The sequence below is a fragment of the Anguilla anguilla genome, chromosome 11 (assembly GCF_013347855.1).
Source record: "Anguilla anguilla isolate fAngAng1 chromosome 11, fAngAng1.pri, whole genome shotgun sequence".
In the NCBI taxonomy this organism is placed as follows: Eukaryota; Metazoa; Chordata; class Actinopteri; order Anguilliformes; family Anguillidae; genus Anguilla; species Anguilla anguilla.
This window is the reverse complement of record NC_049211.1, coordinates 29,222,616-29,242,485: the sequence shown is the minus strand read 5'-3', so window position 1 is coordinate 29,242,485 and position 19,870 is coordinate 29,222,616. Positions and strand designations below refer to the sequence as shown.

The 19,870-nt window shown below is 44.2% G+C and overlaps 1 protein-coding gene and 1 long non-coding RNA gene across 3 annotated transcripts in view; one reads left to right on the top strand and one right to left on the bottom strand.

Annotated features, from left to right (window-relative positions):
- Positions 1-10,495, bottom strand: part of LOC118208055 (teashirt homolog 2) — a 64,851-nt gene extending 54,356 nt beyond the window's left edge. The window contains exon 1 of the mRNA XM_035382322.1: positions 9,919-10,495. Coding sequence (XP_035238213.1) covers positions 9,919-9,958 — 40 coding nt within the window. The 5' untranslated portion in view covers positions 9,959-10,495. The remainder of the gene's footprint in view (positions 1-9,918) is intronic.
- The window catches only part of LOC118208056, a 148,306-nt gene that overhangs the window by 66,022 nt on the left and 62,414 nt on the right, over positions 1-19,870 (top strand). The window lies entirely within an intron of this gene.

Below are 19,870 nucleotides of genomic sequence, written 5' to 3'. Positions count from 1 at the left end.
CTGACTGACTTTTTCTGCTGTTAGGGAGCTTTAAAAGCATCACTGCACCAACATGGAACGATGACTCAAAACTATTTTATTTATTTATTTTTTTTATAGACACACATTAATTGTATCGCCCTGTGAATCTGGGCAGTCAATGTCCCGTTTCACTGGACAGTCAAACCGTATTTGGAGAACAACTCCTTGTTTTGGAGGGGAGTGAACAGTAACCAGGAATGCTCTGGAAAATCACAGGCTTTAGTTAAAGGGCTATTTAGTCATTGATTGAGAGAGCTTGTCAGAGACCTTGCAGTACCCCCCCTCCCTCCCTCGGTTCTATTTTGGGACTTAGTCGAGTGTGCATGTCCAAACATTATTACGGGAGACACCTTCCTCGTATGTGATGGGATTAGCGAAATTTCAAAGCTTATTTTTGACCTCCAGTCGAAAATTGAGAGCATACGCTGGCGAAGGCCAACTGGGAGCCGCAGAACATCAAGTTGATTCATCAAATTAGCTCACACGTAATTGCGCCGCATGACTGGTCCTGGAGCTCGTCAGCTATAAAGCTGTCAGAAAGCCATCAGCCTCAATGTTAAATGAAGACAAAACCATGAGGTTCAGAACGCAATGCTCTTTGGACATTAGCCCTGTGAGATGGCTTGGATTATCCCCCGCCACCCCCACCCCCACCCCTATCCCTGCCGGCCATCTCCTTGTTTACATACGGCGTAACTCCATTACACCCAGTAGCTATGAGCTATTTTTTTTCCTCAATTCAGTGCGATTTTTACCGACGGCCTAATTCGTTTTTTTTTTCCGTTGACAAGCCTCTCAGTTCAGGTTAATTGCAAACGAGCAGCACAGACTGAATAACGCAGCGCACATCGAGGCAAATGCGGCACTGTACAGGAAATCGCATTTTTTAACTTAAGCCCCGCCCTGCGTTCAGTCTGCTGCACGCGACCGTGGCGGGAGTGACATCACTGCTCCGCGCGCGGAGAAATAAGCCTCAACCCCGCGTGACAAACGGCGGGCTGAAATATCTTAATTTCACACTTGGCATTACATCTCCCTCACAGGGAACAATGAGATTGAACGGCGCCTCAAACCACTCTTTCATAAGCCCTTTTATTCTGGCGCAACATTAAAATAATTAACGCTCGGGAAGCGGTTTCGGCTTCAGCGGCAAAAACCAATCACAATTAAAAAGAGAGGGAATGGAAGGACTGCTGATTCTCGCTACCTTTCTTGTTAAAAAAAAAAAAAAGAAATGAAAGGAAGAAATGTCTGAGCAGAGGGAGATGAATCCCGGTGCAGGTCCTTTCAGAACAGTGAAATGGTTTATCAGGCGTTACGGCGGGGTTTAAAAATTTCTGAGAAGGATGTGATTGGTTGAAATTTTGTCACGGTTAACTGGGACGTCTGGATGGGGAGGCAACGGGCCTTGCCGGGCCTCTCCCGGACGAACAGGAATTTGTCCTGGACCCATGACACCTGCAGCTTTGAGGAAGCTGTTATGCAAAATGCTAATGATCAGCACAGCAGGTGAGAATCTGCATAATCACAAGAGCATCAACTGTGTGCACACACACACACACACACGCGGGTGTACACACACACACACACACACACACGCACATGCACACACAGACACATGCGCACACACACCGCAGACCACTCCTGGCTAACCTAATCCACAAGGCCTTTCACTGTCTGTCACTTATGCAGTCCAACAGCCATCCACAAAAAGTCATGCACGGTCACTTTTGAAAAACAATCGTTACGTTGAAGGAAATTGCATGTTTTTTCTCATTTTTTTCATTTGTGAAATATGGCAGCATTTAGAACGACAACGTTGTATGGAAAATGTTACAGGAAACAGTACACCAGCATAAAAAAATTCAGCAGACTGCAGCAAAGATTAAACAGACGAAGCTAGCTAATGCTAAGGGTGGCTAACCCTACAGGAGGTAGAACATAACTGTCCCCATCCTCTCTGCTATTACTGTCGAAGGACAACAATGAATGTTTAATCAATTAGCCTAATTCAGATAACGGAGATTAAGACAAATAACAACTGCAGTTAAGAAGTACTATAATCAATAAAAATGATACTACACTCAATAAAAAATCTGTTTTTACACAGTTATATGAATGTGGACTCCATCCCAGGTGGCTGTATAATGATTCAACCTGGTGTTTGATGGCATGCATGTGCAAATGGCTTTTTGTCAGATTTTTTTTGCCCCTACTTAATTCTCTCTGGCAATATTTCTCTCTGATTTATGTCATTCAGAAATGAGACTGACAGATTCCCCGTTACAACACATGTGTACAGTGTAAAGAAAAGTTTACTTTAGTAATTGTTACAAATCACACTATTAGCCAAATATCATGTCTCTTGCTCCAACTGGCAATAATTGCGAGAGGTTAATTTATATAATAAATCTTAATTGGGTCCAATTAAAGACTCGATTGGAGACACGTCAGGTACGGTGCAGAGGACTTGAGCTCGTGCAAACAATTTTTATTTTTGGAAAATTCCTGCTTGGAAGAATTAACAGGGAACAATAAATAGTCGACAGCTAACACAAACACTAGCAGGTTTTGTTTTTAAACTGAAATGTTGTAGACAAAACAAGCATGTAACGCACTCCATGCAGATCGCGTTGTGTTTTGGCTGAGAGACGGTTGCTGAGCGGATCAGACGGCAGGATTATAGGAGGTCAAGGCTGCTTCTGAACAGAGAAGAGCCGATACGATCGCACAGCGATGTCTGTGCCGTCCGCAGACTGCCAGACTGCTAAAAACACGCAAGGTTAAAGGGTGACGAGGTCTGACAAGAAGGACGCGTATCCGCAGCTATAACGGGTCATAGATCACAAAATGGAGATCTGTGACAGTATTGACCAGCATTAAATCCTGCACTAGCAGGAGCGAAAATGCTTTCTACTTTAAAATGAAGGGGCGCTACGAAATGTGATTTCCTCATCAGTGGGCCACAAATTCAGAAATTTCACTGTTTGTGAGCACCTCTAGACACCCAAGCTATCAACATCCGTTTGTTAAAAGCGAGCAGGAAAAGGACCCTCACCGAGACAGAACAGCGTGAGATTTCAGCTCCTCCCAACTCAGTAAGCCTCCACCGGCCCTTTCAATTTCCTCCTCATCAGATTTGTGTCCATCTGCAGGAACAACCGCAGTAATTATAACGATCGTTATTTTGCTTCTGTTATTGTGCGCCGTACACGTTAACATAGGGGACGGGCTACTTTGGACCCACCTGCATTTTGCTTTAGTTATGAATTTAAGAAACCACAGCATGTTCTTATGCCATTAATGATTAACAGAATTTAATATTCATATTTCAATTTGCCTGTTTAGTACTTAAATCGTGAGTGTTAAGCTAGAGCACTGCTGACATCTTAAATGGATTGGTTTCAAGGTATGCTTGAGCCACACACATTACCAGACGCGTTTGCTAGCGTGTGTTAATTAAGTCCGTATGATAACTAAATGCAGCGCGCAGTACTCAGTCACAATAGAGCACTACAATGTTGTGGACTGGGTTAATTATATTCCTTCTGACATGAAAGTACCGTACCGAAGGTGCGCGCGTTGTCTTAATTTGGGAGGGAAACACAGCGCGCGCATTTGAAAACAGTCAGACAGAGATTAGGAGCAGGATAGCGTAATTGCAGCCGTTTCCTCCGCGAACGTTCACATCCATCCCGCCGTCGGCGCCGCTGAGATTCTGCTGAAAAGCCGGCTCTTTTCCGGGAGACGTCCTCTTCCTAAAGGATTACCATCAAAAGGCAGCGTACCCGACGCTCAGCCGGTCGACCCGGAGCACCTGTAAAACCCAAAATCACTCCTGCGTTCGGAGTGAGCCGGGGTCAGCGCGAGCGTGTGATCTGCAACCCGATGCGCCCTCGCTTTCTCTTTTTTCTGACGCTTTTCTTTAAAGTCAAAAGGCTAACAGCCCCTTTCCTGATCCGCTGAGTACCTTCAGAAATGCATCTGGGATCTGGCGGTAACTCGATCGGACGCCGATTGTTCCACGCAACTTTCGGAGCCATATGGCTGACAGAGATAGCCCCAGCCTCGCAAAAACAATCTACGGACCAATCGGATCAAAGCCATTCGTTTCACTTATTGTGACTGACTGTAGGCCTCGCGTTTGAGCACTTTCACGCCGGCGAAGGCAGACGCACACCCTTTTGCTATATGCTCGAGTTTATCTCACTCGCCTGATGTGGGAATACAGATAGGCTATATTTTTTAAATTCCCTCTTACTGCCGCAACACATTCCTTCACGTAATCAAACACCGCAGAAACTGAAAGGTGTTTTTTCGCGACTTTAAATTAGGCTTGCTCCACCTGGCTGATTTTTCACACACCAAAAAGCTGCATGGTACCAATTGTCCTTTTGTCCACTTTCAAACACTGAATCACGAGCTCTGCAGGGACCAAGGAGGGGGAAAAAAAGCACTATTGTAATTTATTTTTATACTTTCATGTCTGGGTGGAATAATGGGTTTTCATTCAGCCTGAAATAAACTCTTGGTAACCTGCCCAATGTCACCATGTTAGTGAGGTAAGACAGACAAATATGCAAAGATAATAACAGCAATATTAACAATAAGAAGGAGAAATGGCTTCTCCACACTGATAATTGCACAGAATCATTATCCACTTTGAAAAGAGCGACCAGCGAATCAAATTGTGCCATTTGCCTGGAAAGTGGCGGCGTGTCTCCGAGGAGACGGCACAGGTGAGGTGGGGGAAGTTGGGGGTTCCAGGTGCTGCGCAATGGCGTCTGGAGACCAACGGGTGGGAGGGGGGGAGGGGGGTGGCGGGTACAAGAGAGAGAGCCAGGAAGAGCCCATTGCATTGCTCGAGGGCAACCTACAGTAAAGCCTGCATTTCCCACCCCATACCCAGCCCCCCCCCACCCCCCCCACCCCACAACAAAAGAGAGTGCGCCAAACCGTCTGCTTTTCAGACAAACAAAGGCTCACAAACCATTATCTACACCTGTCACCTCTATGGTATGCTGGTTCAGATGGGGTGAGATTAAAGCAAAAAAAAAGAAAAAAAAACTCAACCATTTTGTTTATGTTGTTATGAGGGTGTGATTTTAGGTCTTGTGAGGAATGCGGTGGACAATCGATATATTTATTGGTGGGGGAAAAAATTCACTGGATAGCTTGCCGATGGCCAGCCGGCTCCTCGTGTTTCTCTGGCGGTGACCTAAAAGCGGGCGGTGATCTCCGAGTCGCCCCGGTTTCACCCTGGCTCTTATCGGTGACCTCCGTTTCCGTGATTCAGCTTGTCGGTGGAGCGTGACCTTCGACGGGCCTCCGCTGATAAGCCAAAGTCCTCGCAGGACGTCACTGGCCGAAACGTGGCCTTCGGGCCTCTCTCAGATTAACCGACCTCGCCCCATCCCGGCACTCGAGACTCGAACCTTCGTAATATAGGCATGCAAACAGCCGTCAGGTGTGTGCATGTGAGGAAACGATCAGTGCAAAAAAGAAATGAAATAAAAAATCACGGGACATCTCTTCAGTTGCTTTGCGCATTTTTTTGTCGCTCGTTTGCTCTTTTGAAATGGACGCCGGCGCCCATTTTTTCCTGCGCGGGCGTCTTCGCCATTTCAAACGAAACGCCCTCCCTCACGGCCCTGGCCCACAACCCGCTGCTCTGAGGCGGGGAGAAGAGGCTATGAACCTAACATGGCCGAGCGGAGACGCAGTCAGGCCCACCCGCGTCACACGCAGTCACGAGAGAAACGACAGAAGGCGAGCCCGGGAAGGTCCGTAACAAAAGGAGGCGAGCGCTGACGGAAGGACGGGTAGCAGAGTTCAGCCGCATCTCTTCTCTCGGGTTTACGTCTCGGAGTTGTTTGCGATACCTCATCAGGCCACTTCTTTCTTTTTTTGTTTATCCTGAGGTGGATAAACAACATCTGCCTTGATCCGAGCGGGTTCCCAGCACAAACCACTTAGGAGGACTTCCAGCCTGCCAATTCCCAGAAGCTGCTGTCAGTCACTTACTGGCACGGCAACACTTAATGCTTTTGTCTGTTCCTCAATTTATCTTGTTAACAGCAAATTGGGCTAACGGTTCGAAGCTCAGAATTATTGTAAAACCAATAGCGGAAACACTTCCTCCTGACACGAAACGGCGTAGGGGTGGGCCCCCGATTAAAAAAAATAAAAAAAACAATAAAAAAAGCAAGATGGCCCTTTTTCAGAGCAACAACAAAAACGAGTCTCTCCATCGTAAATCACGGAAAATTCTATTGTTACAAAGACCGGCTGTGGCAGAAATGAATAAAACTTGAGCTGAACTCAGGCTTTTGTATGGAAAGCCCTCTCGTACTCTCTGTAAACTTTAAAAAGGGACGTTTGGGAGCCAGCCCAGAGTAAGCAGCGATGCCTAAACAATATGTCACTGGACAGTGTCATTTTATGCCCGTGCGTCTTGATTTTTTATTATTATAAACCCGTAATTTAAAATGTAAAATATAAAATAAATGTTATATCTGACCTTCGTTTTTATGCCGGTTGTCTCAAATTCATAAAGATTAATTGCTGCCCGATTGCATAATTACTCGGGGTGAAACGGCGTGCCTCGACGTTGGCCGCTCATAACAGCAAACCACAGCGATATTGTCTTTGCGGCAGAAAGAAAAATAAAATGGGTTTTTTTGCCGACAGGGGATACTGCGGCTTTAAGATCGCTGACTCTCAGAAACTTATTATTTCCTTTCCTTTTTTTTTTGCATCTTCTATGGTCTCATTTTAATACCTTTTCTTTCCTTGTTCCCCCTCCACACATCATTAAACATATTATTATAACATGACTGTCAGCCTGCGTCTTTTTGCCCTGTTCTTGCTCAGCCAGGTAATCAATTTGTCGTCACTCTCAGCAGCCCCAGTAAACTCATCAAGCGAAATGAGTTACAGCTGCAGAGAGCCTTCAAGAATATAAAAAGAGAGAGAGCGGGAGAGACGGAGAGAGAGGGAGAAAGAGAAATGACAACGCAGCCAGGAATATTCCGCCACTGATAGCACATCCCAGGTCTCGAAGATGAAATATTAATGCACAATTTGTTTATCTGCAGGCTCACATCTTTCTAGCACCGAGCTGTTAATTTTCTATCGGCGCAGACAACGGATCAGTCAGTCATGAACTCCTCACGGCCATTACCCGGAGACATTTTGATTAAGTATTCCTAATGTAGTGGATAGGAAAGAATGAAAACACTCTGCCTGCCAACTTTTGATTGACCATTAAGCTTCTGATGAATGTGCCTGTCAGAGAGGAGACAATTACCTCAACAATGAAGAAACTCTTGTGGAAGCCTTATTTCTCTATAGGCCTGACACATTTACCAGATTACAGGCGAGGCGGCTGGAAGCGTGTAAACGGATCGCTAAGGAATCTTCTCAAAAGTTCTCAAAATAATCATGTGTGTATTGTCTGGGAGGAGAAAAGGAGCTTTTTTTTTTTTTGCTGAGTGAAGTGTGAAAGAAATGGGTGGAAGGGCTGTGTGTGTGTGTGTGTGTGTGTGTGTGTGGGGAAGGGGGAGTAATTGAGGGGTGGGGGGGGGGGGGTGAAAGCAGGGACTGTTAGATAAAGGTCTCCGATTCTTGAGAGGTTAAAAGGATCTGCCACTATTGGCACACAAAGCTCACCATCTGGAAAGTAGATTTTTAAACCATAATAAAGACCGATAATTTCTTCACTGTTTTCATTAACGAAACCAGTGTAACAACACCCATAAGCTAAAACAATGTCCTCAGTAGTGTATTTATTCCGATTTTTATCTACATTTTTATCATTTGTAACAGTGAATTAGCAGTGTGCTTACGCAAAATGTGGAATTGCCATATGTTGGCAAAATATCATCTATGAACATGCAATTCATTTCTGTTAAATTAAGATTCTAGCCAGGTAAAACATGCAATTTTATATAGTTACTGAAAAAGTGACAGGTGCTACAAGGGGCTTTTAAATCCCAATAGCTGAAAATCTGCATTGGGATTTCTAGGTAATCGCAGGATTTTAGAACTAAATCATATTACAAGTCATTCTGTCAGAATCTAAGGCCCATGTCAATTGTTATTGCTTGTTTTCTTCAGATTTTAGGATATTCAATTATTTTACAATAATTATGTTCATTCTGTGTAGCAGCTGATGAAGGCAGCTGAAGAAAAGAATAAGAAGAAAAGAATAAAAAGAATACTAATAACAACAATATTAGTAATTCGTCCTTACTGTCTGTCTGTTTGAACATCGTGGACTTCATTCATTCCTGGCAAGCAGGACTTCTAATTCCACGTGCCACTTTAACAACGCTATAGCAGCGATATGTTGTTTATGGTGTTGTTTTCGTCATTTAACACACATTAAAGGGAGCGATAGTCAACACATAATAAATTAAAAATAGTGAATAGCTTTTGAATTATTATAATAATAATAATAATAATAATTATTATTATTATTATATGTTTCCGCTTCCAAAGGTCGTTTGTTTTGAAGACATATATGAAAAAGTACAATTAATTATTTGATGACGATCCCTTACTCTAAGGCTCGATCTTCCCCCTTAACATTAGACATTACTCCTGTTTTTCCCTTTTCATTTTATACCGATGTATTTAAAAACGGGCCACATTACACACTAATACAAGACCATTACTGAATATTTCTGAGCTGAGGGGAAACCGGAGAGTGCAATGCGTCACCGGTACACATGGGTTACGCTAGTGAGTGATTTATTCATATCCATCAGGAATAAATATATCAATGACTGCCACGTGACAGGTAATCCATCAACTGTCAAATCAAAAGCAAGCAATAAAATGGAAAAACAGTGTTTTGTCAGTGGTACCGTCGGGATTTAAAAAAAATCAACTTTATTGTACGAACCCCCAAGCCTGAAATGGTCGACTGTAAACAAAACCCAAAAAAGCAAAATATTTCCGTTCGGAATATGTAATATTTGATCACTGACGTTCACAGTCTTCCATAAAATTAATTAATCCTACCACATCGCGTACTTAACAGTACATAAAGGACTTTCACACAACCAAAAAGTTCCCCCATTGTTGCATATAACTGGGTACTTTCCCGTTATGTATGGCCAATGTATGTCCCTAAATGTCACTAATAAAATTACCCCAATCTCGTCTTTCTGAAAGTTCACATAATGCTATTTGTGTGTGTGTGTGTGTGTGTGTGTGTGTAGCCTATGTGTGTGTGAGAGAGAGAGAGAGAAAGGGGGGGAGAGAGAGAGCGAGAGAGAGATCTCATTTATCATATATTCCGGTTTTGGAGTTCATTGTGAGTTCAACAATGAAATCTGACTTGAGTGTAAAATGTTTCCCCCCCCCCTCCCACATCAGTCCGTTACAGCTGGCGTCTTTAAAATCGAGGGACATCTTCAAGTTTAAAAGTTTAAACAACGTATTTTCAGACAAGATACAGAAAGCCCGAAATCGGCTAACCAAACATGGGATGCAACATTTACGCTTAGGACAACAAGAGAAACTAGCGCGTACGAATCAACGATTCGTTTACTATACATTTTTAGGGGGAAACTGTCACGTATGACTACTTTCTATCAGGAAAAAATTAGGTTTGAGGACGAATTGATGTTTTAAGGGCTACGGACTACACCTTGTTCGGTTACAGTGCAGTGGAGTTGTCTCTATTTAACTGTTTTGTCCGGTTTGTTCCTTAAGTGCGAGGAATTGCGCTTTCCTTAGAAAAAGACGGAGGTACCAATTGCACACATTCAGTCAGAGTCGAAGTAGTCAAATGTCAGTAGTCTATCCGAAATTCAGCGCATGCATGTTACACTCGTTTCGCTATAACTGACAGATTGTTATGATAGGCAAGTCAATTTGTCCCCTTACCCGCAGCCCGTTTCGGTGCTTGCTGTTTTCTTCTTGGCATCTTTGAACTCGTGGTTCACGTTGACTCTGCCCAGGTAAAATTCGTATGCGGTCTGAGATAGTCCATACAGAAAGAGCGAGTCTTTCTTTTGATCTCAGTACTTCTGATCTCTTGTTTAAAATCCAGTATCAGAAACGTTTCTTGAAAAAGAAGATTTCGGAGCGGGTATTCACTTATGTCCCCAGATCTATGGCGGATTGTTTTCTTTTCTTTCCGTTTTTTTCTTCTCTCGAAACCAGAGAGCAATTGCTGTCAGATGCCAGTCTCCCTCCCTCTCCTCTCTCCCTCTCTCTATAAGTAAAGGACAGAGAGGAGCTCTTGAATGTAATACTATATCAGACACCGCACAGGCAGGGCGAGGCGATGCCAGCGAACATCGATCCACAGAACAAACTGAACATTAAAAACTCCTCCCTCCTCGCCTGGACTTGATGATGGCAGCGAGACATTTGTTACACTAGATAACCACGAGTTTATTAAAGAGACAGGCCGGAGCGAACATGCGAAATGTGAGAGCAAACGGCGTGGAAGGGAAAAGGGAAGCGATCCTTCGTCAGTTCGTTTTATTTACTTATTTATTTATTTATTTAATCCAACTATGGGCAATATTTTACGACTGAAGTGGGCTAACGTCACATGGTTATAGCAGTGTCATTCTGGTAAAAATTGAAATAGTTGTTTTTAGAATATACAGTACGTTTGCAGATGACAGATCACATGTGCTACTGTAAACTAGGTTTGTTTATTTATTTATTTATTTATTTTCCTGAATAATCTTTGTATTCGCGCTGAACCGTCAGATTTGCTTTTCATTTTGTGAAATTGATTGATTTGATCCCTGTGGTCTTATTCAATAGCTTTGAAATGAAACTGATGGAAAGATGTAATGCGATCACATAAATGTTTAGATAGGTGCGTAATTCTTAGTTTATTTCCCGTATTTATTTCAGAAATGTGTTCAAGCTACTGCATTCACCGCTGTCCATGTATACCGTGAACAAATCAAAATGTACTGAGGAATAAAACTTCTCTGAATATTCATCATTACTTTTTCTGTACAGGGAAAAGTCACGATAATGTGTGTCATGGCCATGGCCTCAGCTTTTGTTATCGTTTTCATATGTTAGGCATGGTCCAATTCCGTTACCACAATAAAACTTAAAGATGTAGTCTACTTCACAGACCAATGGAAATTGCATGTCTGAAAACAGACAGAACTGCCACTTCAAAGCACACAATAGTCCTTTGACCTGAGACTTTCTGAGAAGGCAGAGTCTGTTATGGTCACTGACGTCACCACCCTCGAGTCTGTGATGAAAGTCCCGTCGTTTTCCGTCGTCCCTTCGGTACGGCGGCTCACCCTGCCGTTGGCCGCCGTGAAGCCCGCCGCCGTGTGTGACAAACGGCTTTATAGTGCATCTAAACCGCCAGGCAGAAGAAGGTGGGCGGATCATAAAAAGGAACTCAGAACGGCTCTTTTTTCTTGAAGCCCGCACAGGTTTATGTGCCCCAAACCGCCTTCCAGACCATCAAGGTCAGAAATAAGTATACACTTCCACACAAGCTACATTTTCATTTAGCCACATGAAAAAGCTCTTATTTAGGGTGATTTATGGAAGTGAATGTATGAAGGTTTTAAGCAAAGGCCAGAGAAGATACCAGATTGTCAATGCCACAGTGACAGTAGCTGCCAGTAGGTAAACAACAACATAACATAGTACATGCAGGACGGGATTGAGAGGCTATAATGTTAGCTGGAGCATAGGCAGGGCTAGTTAACCGAGTTCAGCATTAGTTGAGTCAAGATTCGGTGTAAACAGGTGTGCTTAGATAGATACTTGGCTGTTGCGATCGCGGTGGGGGAAAGTTCTGGAGCGTTCCAGGATCCGCCGGTCTGCCTAGAAAGATCTTTAAGGACACGACAGGCCACACAGCGAGCTTTCATCCTCCCTGAAACTCCGCGCTCCGCGTTTCAGAATGCCGTCTGATGCGGCCTGCTCTCACGCCCCTCGTCTGTTTCCCCGTCTCGCAACGTACACATGTCAATCTCCCGCCACGCCAGAACCTCTCCTGAACTCCCGCTGAACCCGCGTGATCAATCACCGCCGCGAACCCACCCCGGTCTTACCTGTCTGGCAGCTTTTAGCGCCCTGCGTACGGAGCGCGCTCCCGCTGACAGCCCCACACACACACACACACACACACACACACACCGGCTCCCCTCCCTTATCTGCGCCTGCATGACCCGCTTACCCGCTATCGACAGCTGGTCTGTCTCCATCCCCGTCTCCCAGGAACCTGTGTGGGTGGGCGTGGCCTCGAGGGAGGGCATGCACACGCGTGCCTATAACGCACGCACACTGCAGAATGTCGAGTGTTAATTCAACTCTGACAGAGTGCATGTGAGTGCAATAGGGACCACATGTTTTAGCGCTGAACATTTTACTGTGCACCTGTGTGCGTATGCACTGTGGATTTGCGTGTGGCTTCGTTATGCGTGTGTTTGTGCTTGTGCATGTGTGTGTGTGTTTTGTGTGTGTGTTTGTGTGCCTGTGTGTGGGCATGTATACATATTTGTGTGTATGCATGTACTGTATGTATGTGAGTGTTTTTGTATATGTTTGTTCATTCTTGTGTGTTTCTTTTATGTGCTAGTGAATATGTTTTGTGTGTGTGTGTGTGTTTGCTCTGTGTGTTTGTTTCTGTTTGTGCACATTTCTGTGTGTGTTCATGCAAGTGTGTTAATTTGCCTTTGTGTATATATTCATTTTTTGTGTATGTGTGTGCATTTTAATGTGTGTATATGTGTGTGTATATTTGTTTGTCTTTATGTGTACATTTGTGTGTGGTCATGTGATTATATGTGTCAATTCGTCTGTGTGTATGTATTCATGTTTTTTGTGTATATGTGTGCATGTGTGTGTTTACATTTATGTATGTTCGTCTGAGCGTGTGTGTAAGTGTGCACATGTTGTGTATGCGTGCACACGTGTGCATGCAAGTGGGCGAAATGTTGGAACGGGAGAGAGAGTCTTTCCACCTGATTATTTCACCCACAGACAGCCACGTGTTTACATGGCCGTACAGAGAGACTGAGAATCGTATGCATGTCCTGAGGCCCTCGTTTGTTGACACTGCTGTTTATAACGTGCATACATTACCCAGGAGGTCTGAAATAGCAGAGCGGCGCGGCGGCAGGCAGCAAAACACAAAACAAGGGCTCGCCACCTCACCTTCAGATGCCTGCGCCGGCAGTCAGCCGGCGGACGCAGGCTGCGGCCTCGTGTGTGCGAGACCCGGTGCCGCATGCTTAGCGAGTCACTCTTAAATTTATTCCGTCTCCCAGCGTCCCTTCCCGGCGCTGAAAAGCAAGGCGCACATCTCTCGGAATTCTGAAGGTCGACGGGCGAACTCGAAATGAATGAATCATTGCATTTATTTAGCGCTTTTCCGAACGCTCAAAGTGCTTCACAGTGGTGAATGGGACCTGACCCGTAGCACCCACCACCAATGTGTAGCGCCCACCTGGGTGATGCACGGCAGCCATTTTGCGCCAGAACTCTCACCATACATTAGCCATGGTGGAGAGGGAACTCGGTTTGGTTCGGGCCAGGCTGGTCTTTCTGTTGTCCTTACACGGGCGCCCCGTCTTCTGTGCCCCCTTTAGCAAAAGCGTTAGCGTGACTGCTTTGCACAACCATGTTAAATGCCGAGTACAGCACTCCCATCCCGCCCCGCGCCCCGGGCCTTTGGAGCACGGTGAGGTGCCGCAGTCCAACAATACTAAACTTACTCCGTTTCAATGTCCAAAGTTTGGATGATTTTTATTTGTGTGTGCAGAGAGCTTGGTGGCCCTTGTGAGATTTCCGGAGATTTCCCGAGCCCCTCAGCATGTCACACGTTCGTTATGTGTGCCGTATGCAGTGCCGTACAGATCTGAGTTATTTCCAGCAGTGGGGGAGAGCTGTAAAGGAAACAATAAATCAATCACTCACGTTGTGCGTGTGATATTTAAAATGCAATCAGAGTGGGCTATTAATGCAGCCTCGGATTTGATCTCATTTATCTGTACGGCTGTTCTTCTGTATCATTGTGCTGTACAGTACATGTTTGAAGAAAAGGGCTTCCAAAGGCTTCCATATTTAATTCATATTATCCTTTTACATACCACTTCTCAGTTGAAGGTGAGTGTGTTTGGGTGATTGTGTGTATGTTTATGTGTTATGGAGAGGTAATAAATTGATCAGTTATGGTCGAATCATCAAAAATACGGTGTTAAACTGCTTTCAGGTAAAAATTGCGCAGTGGCAGTTAACTGACATTGCATTGCTGCAGTAACACTGATTTTAAAACAATTTTGTTTTGGGGTGGGGAGCAAAACCTTTTTATTGGTCTTAAACTAGTTAGTGATTGAGAGCTTATCATTGATTCGCCAAATTTGTGATGTTCATGAAACCACTTTCCCAAATCACAGCATGCATGCTGTGGATCCCAAACTACTGCTGGCCCCCTGTGTGTACTGGTTCTCGTTTTTTAAACGTGTCTGAAGTTCCGCCACAATTTGGTGCTTAACGTTCACATTTTAATGCTTAAAATCTTATTTTAACACAAAGCCAGTTTAGCGCAGTTGCCTTGACTTGGAGCTTCTCCACAAATGGCTTAGTTTCAGTGACCGGGTGCCCATGATTTTTGCATTTAGTACTTTGTGATTTCAGTTGTACAGTAGGTCCATCAATCAATCAAGGTATGAAGCATTACAGAAAAAAGTTGTCTTTAAATGAATATGGAATATCGCATGAATATCTTTAGCTGAAATAATGTAGCATCAGTGCATAGTAAGAGGGTAAATAATCCTCATTCTTAATTGGGTATTAAATGCATGTGATAAAATAAAAAAACATAACTGCTCATGCTTGGAATTTGGGTTAGAATTGGGGTTGAAATTAAATCCAGCATGCATGAGGAGGCTTAGGCCCAAGTTTGGGGAACCGTTTCTGCAAATGATCATGATACAACAGTATGAAACATTTTGTCACAGTTTTACCGTTTGTAGCTTCATGGATCAGGTGTGTGGTTTTAGCCTAGCTCGAGCCCCCCCTCTCTTGCTGTCCTAATTAAAATGCACTACCTCTAGTGAACACCAAAAGGCTCGGGGAAGTTGGGGAGCGCAAACCTGCTTCTGATTCCAAGCTGAAAGTGCACGTGAAACGGACAGCTGGTGATTGAAGGAAATTTAGGGATTTAGCTTAATTATGCTCAAAGTGCAACAACGTACATGTACCGTTTGCAGCAGATGCTTACCTGGTAATCAAGCCCATGTTTCAGAGAGATGAGGAAGACCACCGACTTTACCAATGGTAGAACGTTAAGAGTGAGTTGCTTTCTTCTCTTCAAAAACATAAATGGTGTATTGTGACATTCTGTCGTGGATGTACGGTTAAATGCAATGCAAATTCTAGAATCAACGCCTAGAATCAACTCCAGACCTTTTTTTTTTTTTTAGCTTTGAGCATGAACTACTGATGCAAAGACACACAGCTTGCCAAGATGCAGACAATTGTCCAGTTACTTTTACTCACCTATAAAGGGGGGACTGTGTATAAAAAAGGGCTGTAATTCTTAACCAGATCCCCTAAAATAGATGTAAATACTCTCAAAACAAAGCTGACAGTCTGCCCTTTATCCTCATAGTCATTGTTTTATTTCACATCCAATGTGCTGGAAGGCAAAACCAAAAACAACAAAAACAATTGTCACTGTCCCAATACTTTTGCATTTACCTGCATATGTCTTCTGTAAAAATGTTCAGCATTCATTTATGCATCTCTTTCGATTGTCGGTAAAACAGTATTGCTTGCTTGCAAGATTTACTGGATATCATAGCTTTATTATATACATGGTATGATATGGTAGCTCTAAATTGTGTGGTAGCAATACCCACAATATTGCCATCAACTGTAGAATTTGTATATTCACTCGCGGTAGAAATAATAGCAGCATGCATGGTAGTACTAGTACTGGTAGCTGTAACTGTAGCATCAATAGTATTATCAGCAAGAGCGGTTGTACTACTACTAGTAATATTAAATTTATTGTAGTAGTACTACAAGTGGCTGTGTTGGGAGTATTGGTGTGTGCTGCAGTGTTGCTTAGCAGTACACACATTTCTAAAGGTACGACTGATATCCCCAGCTCCAGGTGATGAACTGATTACACTGATGAATGTGTTGCTCGCATTCCTTGCATTCTCTGTGCCAGCCAATCAGCTCCCTCCCTTTTCTCCAGATTCCTCACTGAACAATAGGAGGTTAATTATTTCCAAGGGCAAACGATGAAGCCATTCCAATTTCGCCTAAGCGTCCAATTAAACAGTATCCCTGGTATCGTTCCTGCAATAAAAATAATCATAATAATTTGAAAGGAGCACCAAAGGGCCCCGCTTATAGACAGTGTTGAGACACAGCTAGGAGTCCAGACGTGATGAAATCAGGGGTGGAAGGAGGGAGGGGCACGTTTTCTTTTTTTTTGTTTGTTTTTTATTTTTTTATTTATTTTTTTGTAAGACCTGGGATTTTTTTAGCCCCGTAATATCCGAGCAAGCGGCATTCTCGACGTCAAGCGCTTGACCTATTTGTTTTTTCTCTCCCCACGTGTAACATATCGTCAAAGCAGCCTCGTGAAATGACTTAATTATACATGCTTGATTTCAGAATGAATCGCTTGAAGACCGTGACTCCACTGGAGGATTGACACACGCGAGCGTGCTCTACAAGCACACACACTGAGACGCGCGCCGGTCCGCGCCGCGCACAAAACCCCCCCCCCAACCCCCCTCCGCTGCGTTAATTCAGCGTGTTGGGCACAAGCGCGGCAGTGAAGATAAATGCCCTGTCATTTTTAATGATTTTTTTTTCTCTCCGAACCTCCGCTTGATTGTATAGGGTTTTGTCAGCTAATTGCTTAAAAAAGAGGCGGATGGAGATGGTTTGCTTGTTGTTTTATGTAGTAGTATGCACACAATATTCAGCACCAGGGGGGCGGAAGTCTTCCTATGAGGGGCTTTACATTAATCCACATGTATACACATTCTCTGGAGAGCAATATTTCTGTGCACACACACACATATGCACGCATACACACGCACAAGCACACACATGTAAATTAGGTAATAGATACATTTTGCTTTTGTCTCACTGCAATTGTTATACTGTTTTTTTATTGCTTGCCGTTGTAGTTTGACAGTTGAATTCTACAACTTATAGCTGAGAGAGACTTTCATACAAATGTTTTTTTTTTCCAGTCGGTATTGTAATATTTTGACAGAAATTTGCCGAAACGTATTTTGACGTGAGAGCCGAACAGTTGAGACTGTTCCTCACTATTCAGTGTCAGTCTTATGATTTGATTGTACAGCTGTGTTGCCCCAGTATTCACCTCTGAAAGCAGTGGATGTGATGAACATCTAGTATCCCAGAGTTTTGTTTTTACTAAAGTGGGTTTTTTTTTTCAGGTACCTTTGTAGTTTGATGCTGTACTTATTCCTTGTGTCATGAAAATTTGTGTGTGTGTATGTGTATGTCTGTGTGTGCACATGTTGTGTGTGCACATGTTGTGTGTGCCTGTCTATATGTCTAAGTAAGTGTGTGTGTGTGTGTGTGTATGCATGTTTGTGTTTGTGCGTCTGTATGTCAAAGTGTGTGTGTGTGTGCGCGTTTGTGTGTGTGTCTGTGTGTGTGTGTGCGTGTGTGTGTGTGTGTGCGCGTGTTTGTGTGTGCATGTGTGTGTGTGTGTGTGTGCGTGTGTGTGTGTGCGTGCGTGCGTGTGTGTGTGTGTGTGTGTGTGTGTGTGTGTGTGTGTGTGCGTGTGTGTGTGTGTGTGTGTGCATGCGTGTGTGTGTGTGTGTGTGTGTGTGTGTGTGCATGGTGACACACTGCGGTGCAGTAATATCTGGGCCTGGATTGTCACTTGTCCTATGGCGCTGTGTTTGCTTTAGCTTTGTCGACAGCGTGTCCACCCTGGGTTTGTCAGTGTCACTTCAAACCTGACCCATCTTGTTCAGTTCAAGGCTGGGGATACTGACGGACACTTCTGGACCTGCACCCTGGTATCCGTCGCCGGGCGCGCGTTCTGTCCGTGGCACTTCTGAGGCTGACGACTCGAAATTTGTTGACAAACGCAGGGCGGGCGGGATCTAGAGCGGTGCCAACTTTCATAACCGTAACTCCGCCTGACGGGTTTCTGAACTGCAACTTTTGGTCGGCAGCCGAGCGGAAACGCTGGTGACAGTCACGCTCGATCGATATCTCACAGATCGATCACAGTTTGAACATTCTGCTCCTTTCATGTTTCGGGTTCCTTAAATGCACTGTAACATGCAGTTATACGATTTGCTTTTTTTTTTCCCACCGTGTGACCAGTTTATTCCTGTTGTTTTGTTTTGGGATCTATTCCTTTAATCAACCTCTGACTCTCAGCCCATATACAAATCCCCCCGTTCTGCTGAGGGTCTGACGCGTCCCGTACTGTGGTCCTGTCACTAGCTGTACCCCTCTGCTTTCCCCCTGTCTGATTATAGCGGGGGGGGGGGGGGGATAACTGTGGACTGTCTGCTCTTGTTTTTAAAATCAAACACAAAAAAAGGTGTATTTGAAAGAAATTATCCTTGCCATGTACACAACAACTCTCCTCAGTTGAAGATTATTCATTTCAGGGAGAGAAGCAGCAAAGATTTCTCTCAGATTTTCACAGGGTACTTTTTTCCCTAGATGGAAAATGTGTGAATAACATTCTGCAAATAAGCCTCCTCTATATGGCTTTTTAAAAAACATTATGCCAAAAGCCCTCTAAGCCTAGTAAAATAGAAAACTCTTTAAGGCTGCTACCCTCATTGCTCTTTTAAAATAGTTAATTTGCTTTTACAGAGTTGTAAATAAATTGAAACCCGTCCCTTTTTAATTGAGATTGAGGCAATCAGATTACAAAGAGTGCCACCCATATTCTTGTTTTTTGAAGAGGAGAACAGCTCCAGCTTTTAATAAGCATGTAATAAGAAGGGAAACAGCTGGTGGCTGTGTCACAGATGGTGCCGTTCTTGGCATCTCCACGGAGGGGACCACACATACAGATGGCTCATTATTCCAGCATTTGGTTATGCATATTGCACAAAATTTTCTTCCAGTGCTTAACAACCAGGATAAGCAATACAGGTGTTACTATCTTTTACACTTCCCGCGTCACGTTCGCGTTCGCGGTACTGCTGCTGCGGTCGTGTCGCGGACGCTAGACGCGCGTCTGTCGGTCCCCGCCCCTGTCTGGCCAGGCGTTCGTCGCCGTGCATATGTCCTGTCTGCGCTTTACGGCAAATGCCAAATCTGGGGGAAAAAAAATCTGTCTCCCCGTTCGCGGATCTATATGTGAGGGTGACCTCTCGGGTGGTATATCGAGGGCGTCGTTTCTTTTGGCAGGCGGAATTTCCGATAGAGGCCCTGAAAAAATAATACTTAAATTAAAAGCGAGCCGAGCCTCTTCCATCAGCTCCAGAAGACAGCGCCCTCCCGATCCCAGTCAATTCTGAGGTCAAGGGGCGCTATTTATTTGCTCCAATTACAGGTAAGTACAGACGCCATAAACCCCTAAGCCCATTGCTAGCAGCCATTACAACACGAGGCTTCTGGGAAATTCTCTGTAGTCTGGCTGCATTATGGGCTGCTTCTGCTCGCGTGTGCCACAAGGTGCAAGGCGGTAGTAATTGAAATGGAAGTAAGTCGCAAATAAAGCCTTACGGGGGTGAAAAAAATCTGTTTTCTGTTAGTTTCCTTCGCTTACGCTGTTTTTGACTGAGCGTTTTAAATCGTGGATGCTTTCTAATTGGCTGCGGTCAAATAGAATCCGGCTAATGAGGCTTCCATTCAT